The 12,072-nt window shown below is 34.6% G+C and overlaps 1 protein-coding gene across 1 annotated transcript in view; it reads left to right on the top strand.

The window, feature by feature from the left end:
- COL5A2 (collagen type V alpha 2 chain) overlaps window positions 1-10,448 on the top strand; it is a 142,575-nt gene extending 132,127 nt beyond the window's left edge. The window contains exons 48-54 of the mRNA XM_082466954.1: window positions 62-169; window positions 565-618; window positions 1,641-1,748; window positions 3,652-3,943; window positions 5,613-5,800; window positions 7,830-8,069; window positions 8,756-10,448. Coding sequence (XP_082323080.1) covers window positions 62-169; window positions 565-618; window positions 1,641-1,748; window positions 3,652-3,943; window positions 5,613-5,800; window positions 7,830-8,069; window positions 8,756-8,902 — 1,137 coding nt within the window. The 3' untranslated portion in view covers window positions 8,903-10,448. The remainder of the gene's footprint in view (window positions 1-61; window positions 170-564; window positions 619-1,640; window positions 1,749-3,651; window positions 3,944-5,612; window positions 5,801-7,829; window positions 8,070-8,755) is intronic.
- The last annotated feature ends 1,624 nt before the right edge of the window (window positions 10,449-12,072 follow it).

Raw genomic sequence — 12,072 nt, 5'->3', positions numbered from 1 at the left:
TAAAACTGTAGTAAATTGTAGTCTCAACAGGCAATATCCATGCTATGACCCTAATTTCTAGGGACCCCAAGGACCTCGAGGTGACAAAGGTGATCATGGAGACCGAGGTGACCGAGGTCAGAAGGGTCACAGAGGCTTTACTGGTCTTCAAGGTCTTCCTGGACCTCCTGTAAGTTATCCCTTTAAGTATTATTTGCCCGGCATGTGAGAATACACAGGCATCTTGATATGAACATTTATTTGTCTATAAAACGGATGGGGTTTTTTTGTATCTTATTTTCATTTCAAAGAATATCTCGATGAATAACTAATTACCTAGCTATCCAATATAATTGTTCATATATTTGCTGTAATTTTGTAGGAAAGAAATAAAGCAAAAGGATATATGCACCATTACTCCTGCAGTTGTCTTTAGTATTGGCCAACTCATGAAACATTATAGAGGTTGATGACTTTATGAAAGTAGTTTATGTTGCTAAAGTCAATGACAGGACATTTGAAAAAGCTAAGAATGGTAAAACGTAGGATATAAATATTTTGGCATCATTATTTTTTCCTACTAAGGGTCCCAATGGTGAACAAGGCAGTGCTGGAATCCCAGGACCATTTGGCCCAAGAGTAAGTAACAAAACTTAATAAGTTGCACATGTAAATAATAATGCTTCTGGTGGTATACTGTTAGTGCTTCAGTATCATTTTCATGGTACTGAAGTTGGAGTTGGCCTCGGTTCTCTGAAGCTGGCAGCAAGCATATGAGACAAACCATTCAGCATTTACCTTTAAGTAGAAATATCCTGATATATGACATATTACTTCATGGGCCCACAATAAAATCTCTTACCTAGGGTGGATATACTCATCTGTTAGTTCATTTTCTTACTCTGTGTTTATTGAAATTTCCATTTAATTGTACTCTTTGAAATGATATAATAGGATTTACCATGAAGTGGAGATAGATTTTGAAGCTGGATTTATTTTTTTCCTTTAAGTAATTGTAATAGTTCCTCAGAAATGGTTGGCATAAGGCTAACTAGGAAGCAAATCATAAAATGAAACCAGTATTTGAAGCTTATAGAAATTCTGCATTAGTATTAATGCTGCCTCTAATAGGTCATTAATGCCATAAGACAATTAACACACATAATTACTTAGGAAAATCATTAGAAAAAATTTCTGCTGTATCTAAATACAGTGCAAACAAATCACACATAAAATTGAGAACAGTATCAAAATTACTAGGATGTGATGAGATTCTGGGGTTTAGGCACACAAATTTAATTTATATCAGACACTCCTTCTGTCATTTTCTTACTCCTACTTAATTGAATTTCTAGTTAGGTGTACAGTACATGAAATTTGTTGAAGCAGTGCCTACCAGTAAAAGTAGATGACTAGTCCATTAACGTTTTTAATTGACACTGGTCTTTTACCTTGCATGGATGGTGGAAAATTCATGTGTGGAAAATGTGTGATGAAGTAGTAAACATTAGAAAGTGCTAGAACTCCATTTATTAGTCATTAAGAAAACGAATATGAGAAATCACTGTGTTAATTCCATAAAGAAATAGTTCTTTGATCAGAGAAAGGTACTGTAAAGATTTTCTTCCTAGAATCTAAAATACAGTCTTTGTTGCTTACAGGGTCCTCCAGGCCCAGTTGGTCCTTCAGGTAAAGAAGGAAACCCTGGGCCACTTGGGCCCATTGGGCCTCCTGGTGTACGAGGCAGTGTCGGAGAAGCAGGCCCTGAGGTAAAATCACAGATTTGTATGCAAGTGATTGATTGCTTCTATTGATTCTCATAGCTTGGATTCTGTCTAAGGAAAGTCTGTGCAGCATGATGGACAAAACACTTCAGGGAACCCTGAAAACAAGTCTGAAAGTCACATGAGAGCTTGTCTGTATAAGTAGCTATTTCAAACATTTTAATACAGATTATTCAGAGTATATAAAATCAGAGTCCAAGCTACCTAGGCCTTGACTTCATGTGATATCAATGAAAGCAAATAGTAAGTTATGACTGTATTATAATTAGAGTTATGGAAATGTTGCTTTGCTTTAAAAGGCAATAGACTAAATGTGAGATTTGATGAATGCATTCATTCATGAAAACGCTGGAAAGTGAAGCATATGAAATCGAAGAGTTATTTACTGAAAATGGAATTCAGAAAGGATTTCAATTAAAACTTTTAATAAAATATTTCAGTAGTATTGACTTGAGGATTATGTAAAGCTATAAAAATCGCTTTAGTTAGACTTTGGCTTCTCAGAAAACAAACTTTGAGAAGCAGTCTCCTCTATCTGCCATGCTTGCATGTGTGTATGTGCATGTGTGTATACGAGTTTATGCATCCCTCCCTGGTGTTTCTTCCTCTTTGGTTTTATTTTCCTTTTCTTATTCTGTCTCTGCCCTTTATTGTCAATACCATTAAGCCAAATATTTATTATTTATTACATGGAAAGAATAGCTTTACATTTCCTGTGGTCAAGAGGAATATTTTCTATTTGTTTATTTCTCCAACGTTAAATGGAAAACAGCCACAGAATTGGAATACCTCTGACTTATGTGGCTCTTGATTGACTTTATCTTGTGTTTTAGTGGTCCTTGATAGAAAAAAAATCTCCTCCCCTGAGATTAGCATAAAGGAATGTATGGAATCATGATATGATCTTAAAGGAAAAAAAACCCCACAGATTTAACAGTCTCTTGACGGTGAGGAAATTGTTTGCACTAGAGGTTGATGCAACTTTCCAGAACCATGTAACAAGTGGCGGAGCCAGTAACAGAACTCCAGCCTTCTGCCTGCCAGGACTGTACTCCCCACGAGAGATGTGGACCACACATATCTTCAGGTTGTTGGTTAATTCTCTCAAGTTGCTGAGCTCTTCCTTGAGAAAATGCAGAAGGAAATTAATAGAGAGGATCCACTTTTCTAGCCTCTGCTAATTTTTGTGCTTATCTCCCTTTTGCTCCAGTAGTTCTGGTTTGGCAAAAAAAAGTAAGAGAACTCTTTATTTTTTGCTAATAAAAAGGGCAAAGAGAACTTCCTCCAGTTTTGTTTAGTATAGAGGATTTTGATCTACACACTAACTAATGCACATAAAAAGACTTCCTGTGCTTTCCCCCTTATTTGGAAATACGGGGAAATTCTCTTGCGAGTGTTTCTTGTGTGTATTTCCTTGGCGTTGACGTGTAGTCTTATAGAACTAACACCCACAACTCCTCTGCATATCCTCATTCATCTTCTGTCCATAAATCCTTTTAAAACATTTTAGTTGTGCCTTGCCCAGAATAGTTTGGAAATGAGTGTGCATATCTATATGTTCTTAACATAAAATGTATTACATCTTCAAGGGTAAACATCAAAGCAAATATTTTGTGCTTTGCTCTTTATTTACCTCAGATGCCAACTTGCAGATATGTTGCCTGAAAAACAATTATGCATCATTTCTCACCCTTGGAATGTTACAGGTTCACAGGCCAGAACCATCTAGTTTAAAAAGGGCATGAGTCACAGATCTCCCAAGTACCATCACATTGGGGTGTTGCATTGTAACTCTCTCTGCACCAAGTCCCATCAATGCCTTTGCGTCCAATAGAAAAACAAAAACCAAAAAAATGTGTTAAATGTATTTCCAATTTTTTTAAATTAGGGTCCTCCTGGCGAGCCTGGTCCCCCTGGCCCTCCGGGTCCCCCTGGCCACCTTACAGCTGCTCTCGGGGATATCATGGGGCACTATGATGAGAGCATGCCAGATCCACTTCCAGAGTTTACTGAAGATCAGGCAGCTCCTGATGACAAAAATAAAACGGACCCAGGGGTGCATGCTACCCTGAAGTCACTCAGTAGTCAGATCGAAACCATGCGCAGCCCTGATGGCTCTAGAAAGCACCCAGCCCGAACTTGTGATGACTTAAAGCTTTGCCATTCTGCAAAGCAGAGCGGTGAGTAGACAGCTGCCCATTTGAGCAAAGCTTATTGCTTCTGATGTGTAATTCTCCAATGCATTCCAAAATATTTTATTTACTCTCTATTTAGTGATAGACACAAGAGATAAAATGGTGGACAGTCACAGAGTTTGTGGTTTAGTGGTGGGGATGGCCAATGATATGAAAAATTAGGGGGTGAGAAGCTAAGCGCTTTAATAGAGGACGTAGCCTATTCGTGATCCAGTTTCACGGTGGTAGTTCCATTTCCACCCAGAAGTCTTAAAATATTGATAATTTTGTGGTGATATAAATGTCCAAAATACTTGCTTAAGCAAGGTTAAATATATTTGGTTACCTCAGTAATTCTCAGGGATTTAATATGCTAACATATAGTTGGATCATCAAGAGTAGAATAAAGTATACATTTTATTTCCCAAATTTATTCGAATATGGAATTCCTTTCATGTCATTTACTGTTCTACAAATCACACTTCAGTAATCTCTGCGGCAGGATTATGTTATAGTTATGTTATAAAATATTTTGGAATTAAATAGTCTTTTTCTCTAGTTGTATATACCATGCCTGAAGTTTGCAAAATTCTATCATTTTGATTAATCTAATAAGACCTGGAAAAGAAAGATCCTAGGCCATAGGAATGAGCTATGAAATGCTTAAGAGTTTCAGTTAACTTTGAAATGATATTAACAGGGATAGTTAAAATTGTTATCTTTGCAGAATAGGCAATTCGATTACTAACTCTATACCTTATATCCCACCACCAAATAAATGCCCCTTCATTTCATTTAAAATGCAGTTTTTCATACATAGTTTATATATATATTTTATATATACATACATATATTTATATATTTTATACATACATTTTATATATACATACATATGTTTATATATTTTACACATATATTACATATACTATTATATAAATGATATATATTTATATATACATATATAAATATACATGTAATATATATACATATATTTTATATATGTACAAAATATACACACAGATGTGTACATAGACATATATGCACAAAAATATATTAGTTTGTGTGTTTACTGACTGTATCTCTAGCACCAAGCACTATCTTGGTATAGCCTGCTTCAAGGATCTCTTCTACATGAGAAGATCAATTCTAAATAGAGCCAGTGAGAAAATTCATAGCATTCTAATTGTAGTTTGACTCATTTACTTACTTTATTCATAGTTTTGAATACATTATTTTATTACATTCCATTATTATTTGTTTTAAAATATTGGCTTTACAAATTAAGTGGGAACACGTTCATTTTGGCAAAGCTGCTTACTTACTGTGGATTCTCTCTTTTTGGTATAGTTTCTCATTTGTAAAATGGGTATAGTTTCTCATTTGTAAAATGGGTATAGTTTCTCATTTGTAAAATGGGTATAATGATATTTTCTTCACATTTGTGTTTTGAGCCTTAGGTACCTTTTGGCAAGGTGCCTGGCATGTAGAAAGGGCCCAAATGCATAACAGTTACTTTTTCCTTAGCTGCAGAGTGTTTCCTTAACTGCGATTCTCTCTTCAAAGAGTCCTTAATCAATGAGTTCATATTTTCAAACCCTCTGTTAATTCTTTTAGAGACTCATAATCATGTTTGAAGTTCTTTTTATTTAGCAAATATTTTTATTTTGGAAAATAGGTGAGTACTGGATTGATCCTAACCAGGGATCTGTTGAAGATGCAATCAGAGTTTACTGCAACATGGAAACAGGAGAAACATGTATTTCAGCAAACCCATCCAGTGTACCGCGTAAAACCTGGTGGGCCAGCAAATCTCCTGATAATAAGCCTGTTTGGTATGGTCTTGATATGAATAGAGGATCTCAGGTAATTTAATATGCTTACTTAAAATCGTATTCATTGCTTGTCATTATTTATTGTATTTATTTAGGACTGTGCTATTATTTTTTGACTGGGTTTATTTTGAAGTGATATATTCTCATTAGTTACAACTATAGTATCATTGCATAAACATTACTATGAATTAAATTGACATAAATTTTGAATGATAATTTTCCCATTCATGGAATGTACAAAAGTAATTATTTTTTCATATTAGCTCCTTTAATGCGTATGACACTGACTGTGGAGTAGAGTTGAAGGGATCTTGCCATAGTTGGAAGACAGGAAGTATATTTAGCGTCAGGAGACCTAGGTGACTCATACCTGGATGTCTTACTAACTTTGGGACCTTAGGAAGTCACTTAACCTTTTGGAGCTTCAGTTTTGCCATTTTAAAGTGAGGGCAATAATATTTATCTCATAGTTTCTGTGTGTATATAAAGTGCTTAATATAGTATCTAGTATTTGGTAAGTTATGGATAAATATTAGATAATTACTATAATATTATTTTTAATGATTGAATCACTTTGCAAACCTTGTAGTATTATTTAAACTTAAGGCATTTTTATGATTATATAAATGGTATTGATATTTTTCTGAGTCTAGTCCCCTCTATGTTTCTTTCATGGTCCAGTGTTTAGATTCTAATTCTATTCCAGATCTCTTTATGGCAGCCTAACTCTGAAATTTTCTTCTCAACTCTGCTCCTGACCTTTTCTCAGAACTCCTGTTCATAATAAACATAGTAGGAGGGCATTATGGGTATATGCAGGATATACTAGAATCTACCATTATTTAATGAAAAGGAAAATTTTAAAATTTAAATATACCTAAGTGAAATGTAATTTAGTTAACATATTATGTAAAAAGCTCATATAGGAGCATTGAAAATAAAGCTCAAAGTAGAAGATGGGTAGGAAATATCCTGTAGGAAGTTATTTTTGATTATTTGTTTTAGCTAATGGAAAACTCGTACTTCATATTTCCTACAAGTATATAACAGTCGGGTTAAAAAAGATTTTATACTAATGTTAAGTCCTAATTCTTATTATAATTAACAATAAAAACAGTGAGTTATTTTTGCTACATGATTGAATATCCAAACCTATGCCCAAGTATATAACTTCTTCTAAAAAGTAATATTCAAGATTTTTTTTTAAACAAATAGAGAAGCAAATTTTAAAATACTTAAACTTTCTCTGGTGAGTTATAATTATCTTTGGTTTCATCACCACTTGTTTGGGGTAGTAAAGACAAAGCTTCTTATTTGTGAATATTCATAGAAATTTTAAGATATTTTTATGTATATAGGTAGAATATCTTGTTATATGAAAGAATAATACTCTTCAAAAGAAGTAATACTCTTCAAAATTAATTTGTCTGAAATCAATACACACACACACACACACACACACACACACACACCACTATAAAACTCATCAGTATTACATATATTGGGGCCCAGGGCAGGCCACTCCAAAATATGATTCAGTGGCATGTTGATTATTTTGAATTAAAGTTATTTGAGTAACGGTTGATGCAAGAGGGACAGTTTGACCCTGCTCTCTGTCTCCTCGAAAGCAGGAAATAAATCTCCCTTGTGAAAGGTGCCATCCCTGTACTGGGGGACAGAAAGACATTTTTATCATCAGAGACAGGGAATTTAGAGCCAAGAAGCCTGTATAAACAAACCTTGTTACTTCCTTATTAATTTACTACCCAAGCCCAAACTTTAAATTCCTTACCAATTACATACCCAAACCTAGGTTTCTTTGTCCTGTCAATTCCTCTCAAATTTATTGTTTGTTTTTGTTTTTTTTTTTTTGTCTAAAAAGTATAAAAGCTGCCTGCTTTGGCTACTTCTTAGGTCCCATTTCTATGAGACCTCTGTGTCCTGAATTAAAGTTGTTTCTTTTTCTCCTGTTAATCTGTCTTGTGCCAATTTTATTAGTCCAACCATAAGAACTCAAGAGGGGTAGACACGTATAACAAAGACTCTTTTTGTTTTTCTAGTTTGTTTATGGAGACCACCAGTCACCTAATGCAGCCATTACTCAAATGACCTTCTTGCGCCTTTTATCGAAAGAAGCCTCCCAGAACATTACTTACATCTGTAAAAACAGTGTAGGATACATGGATGATCAAGCTAAGAACTTCAAGAAAGCTGTGGTTCTCAAAGGGTCAAATGACTTAGAAATCAAAGCAGAGGGAAACCTTAGATTCAGATACGTAGTTCTTCATGATACTTGCTCTGTAAGTACTTTTGATCCATATTGATCTGGCTGAAGAAAAAAAATCATTTTGTTAAAAATACTGTCCTGGCACTAGAGGTGGGGGCAATTTTACCCTGTATATAAACACAACAGCAGTTTGTTTATAGTTGTTCCTTAGGATAAGTTCGAATGTGTGTTAGTACATGAAATACCAGTAGAGATTTTAATACAAAACAATAAAGGACTGGATCCTTGCAGCTCTTTTGCAAACTCACTTTGGTTCTCCTGCAAGTTACTTAGTTTATTTAATCTCAATTCCATGCTTATAATTTCCTGATTCTAAAATATGTAATCAATCTGAGTTACCTTATATTTTTCACTGATTTATATGTCTTCCCCCTTGCATATCTAGATATAAAAAAGGAAAATATTTAATGATGAATTATGGTTTCACTTGTGAAAATCAAAAAGGCTTTCATAATTTGTATTGTTAGTGACCATTTGGGAAGCTGCAAAAGAATAAAGGTCATTTTCTCAATTTAAAGAATGAGAGAAATGCCTGCGAGTTATGCCAGTATCTCACTTTATGTTAGCAGCGCTCTTACTTTTAAATAGTGCTCTAAAAATCATTGCTTTTACCTTATAAAAACTGGTTTGGAAGTTGCTGTCCAAAATCTTTGGGATAATTTGTATATGCTGTTAACCCGTTGTACCATTTAATTCCAGAAACGAAATGGAAATGTGGGCAAGACCATCTTTGAATATAGAACACAGAATGTGGCACGCTTGCCCATTATAGATCTTGCCCCTGTGGATGTCGGCAGTACAGACCAAGAATTTGGCATCGAAGTTGGGCCAGTTTGTTTTGTGTGAAGCAAGCCGAGATACATCGACAATGAGCACCACCCCGACCCTCAGTGACCACCACCATTCACAGGACTTTGACTGTTTGAAGCTGATCCTGAGACTCTTGAAGTAATGGCTGATTCTGCATCAGCATTGTATATATGGTCTTAAGTGCCTGGCCTCCTTATCCTTCAGAATATTTATTTTACTTACAATCCTCAAGTTTTAATTGATTTAAAATATTTTTCAATAAGCAGTTTAGGTTTAAGATGATCAACGACAATGACAACCTTTAAAAAAAGTAAACTGTTTGAATAAATAAATCTCCATTTTCTTCAATTTATTTCAATGTAATGACAAAGTTGCTTAGTATTTATAAGAAAATCTTTCTTCCTGGCAGATAGCTTAAAGAGTGGGGTATGTAAAACCACAACACATGTTTATTTCACGTGGCTGCAGTTGGAAAAATAGAAAGTAGTGCCCTTTTGTGACCTCTCATTTCCAGATTATCAATTAAAAATGAAAGCAAAATGTTTATCCTTGTGATTGAAACCCAGATGCATGTCTTGATATTGTATAACTAACATGGAGACTCTTTAAAGGGAACCATGAAAAAAATATCAGTTTCTCACTGTCTTAAATGGAATGTTAAAATAGTATATATTCAATGGAATTTCTGAAAAAAAAGTGATCCTAAATTTTTGTAAAGGGTGGTGAATCTAGACGTCTTTCTCATTCAAATTTAAAGCTACCTTTCCCTCTTGACTCGATCTATCAATATAGGTAGAAGTTAAATGAGTATACCATTGAATACATTTGCACTTTCTTGTTTAAGAAAACATAGAATGCTAAATAATTTCCACATAACTTTAAAAACAAATGTTCAGGACCCAAAGTTGAGAGTCTTCCACATGTACAATCTCATCTTCCTGAGGCCTATAATGAAGAAAAAGATTTAGAAACTCAGAGTTGTGGAGCTGATTCTAATCAAATCTGATGATTGGAATTAGAACATTTGGCCTTTGACCTCTCATAGGAAAAATGACCCAACATTTCTTAGCATGAGCTACCTCATCTCTACAAGCTGGGATGGACTTAACTAGTCTTGTTTATATTTTAGATACTAAAAGGTGCTATGCTTCTGTGATTATTCCAAGACTGGAGATAGGCAGGGCTAAAATGTATTATTATTTTTCCTTTAATGATGGTGCTAAAATTCCTTCTATAAAATTCTTTAAAAATAAAGATGGTTTCATCAATACCATTTGTGAAAACATAACTGTTACACTTCCCGTTTCTGAAAGAAGGAGCATTGTCCCAGTGCCTGTTCACTGTTCATCTGTCATGCTGTATCTGGAATGTTTTGTAATACTTGCATGTTTCTTAGACTAGAACATGTAGGTCCCCTTATGTCTCAAGGATTTTTTTTCCTTCATTGCATTTGTTGGCTCCATTTTTTTTTTTTCTTTAAAAATAAACAGCTGGGACCATCCCAAAGGACAAGCCATGCACACAACTTTAGTCATGTATCTCTGCAAAGCATTGAATTAAATGCACGCTTTTGTCATGTCAATGGTTTTCGTTTCGTGGAATTCCTTTGAACATATTAGATCCATTTCATTTTCAGTGGTGAAAAGTTAGGTGTTGTGGTATTCTTTGTTTGCCATTTGTTTAAAAGACAAAACAACAGATACCTTTCATCATGTAGACACTGGCTTATAAAGAAAATCAATTTGCAGCATCACTCACAAAGGCAACACGACACTAATTATCACTGTCTATGCCCTTAAAAATCTCAGCGTACTGACTGTTGATACCAAGAGGAAAGCAACTTATTTTTCATGGTTGAATAAACTGTGATAATAAAACGTATGTCTCAGTGTATCACATATGAATTTAGCCTAAATGTTTTCAGAGTTTTACCTTCAATATTTATTTCACAATATTGTTTTCTCCCAAATTGGTTATTATTTGAGCCCCACATCTTGATTTTGAATATTTGAATATGTATATACCTAAAGATTCGTGAGTTTTGTTTGTAGTAACACTTCCTCCAAGTCCAACCTATACAAGTTGTACAAGTTCAGCTAGATGAGCCAGAAATACGTGGTGATTCTCTTAAGTCAAAAGCACTAATAATTTTCAACTATAGAAATACCACTTCTTATTTGAACCTCAGGAATGTTACAAATAAAAGGCTGTCCCAGACCATTCCAGAAGCCCTCAAATTTCTTGCCTTTGTTCCAGATCTATAGGTTTCATTAGACGAGTGTACTTCTTTCCTTCATGTCCAATACACACCTCAAACTCTGCATCATCAAACGTGAACTAATCTGCAGCTGGGGAGGATGGTGACATTAATTTATTATTACTTTATTAAAAATACAAATGAAAATTCCCCAAATTAACAGAAAGGAAGAAAAATAGCAAAGAAAACACAATGCCAAAAAAGTCCCAGACTCCTAACACAAAACTTGGCAAATGAACCAGTTTCAATGTAACTTATTTTAAATTAAAAAAAGATTCATAGAAATTGTAGAGAACATTTTTTCTCACATCGATGTTGTTATATGGCAGAAAGCAAGTGCAAGAAAAATCTGGAAAAAAAAATGATCATTGGAACCACCTCACTTAGAGTTCCTATCCCACCATGAAAAAAGAACACCTCAAGATAACACTTTTCTTTGAAATTATGAAAATTTTAGGAGAGACTAAGAATAATCTCTTAAGAGCTGATTTGGGGGCTGAGGTCCAACAGTGGCAAACCAAGGCAATAATGCTGCAAAGACAACCAAAAGCCTATGGAGCGTGGGGCGTGCCAGTAGGATGATTTTTTTTTATTATCAGACTGGCTGGCTTGCCCAAGAGCAGCTTTTCTTCTCAGTCTCCTTTATCAATGATCATTTTACTCAATATGTAAATGTCAGCATTCCCCAGGGACCAGTCTTTTTCTCTTTACCCTCACACTCAATACTCGTTCATCACCGGCTTTATCCATGTCATTTCTATCTAATGTCAATAGCTCCAATGTATATACACAACCTAAATCTTTCCTGGGAGCTCAAGAAATGCATGCGTAAATGTTTAACTCACCATCTTCATTTGGATTTCAGAAGTACTAGGAGCTCATTATGTTTCAAAAAATTACGATACTTTTATCTCAAAGCTGATTTATGTTCTATGTTCCCTATCTCAGG

The sequence above is a fragment of the Balaenoptera physalus genome (assembly GCF_965194825.1).
Source record: "Balaenoptera physalus genome assembly, chromosome: 6".
In the NCBI taxonomy this organism is placed as follows: Eukaryota; Metazoa; Chordata; class Mammalia; order Artiodactyla; family Balaenopteridae; genus Balaenoptera; species Balaenoptera physalus.
This window is presented reverse-complemented; position numbering and strand designations above follow the sequence as displayed.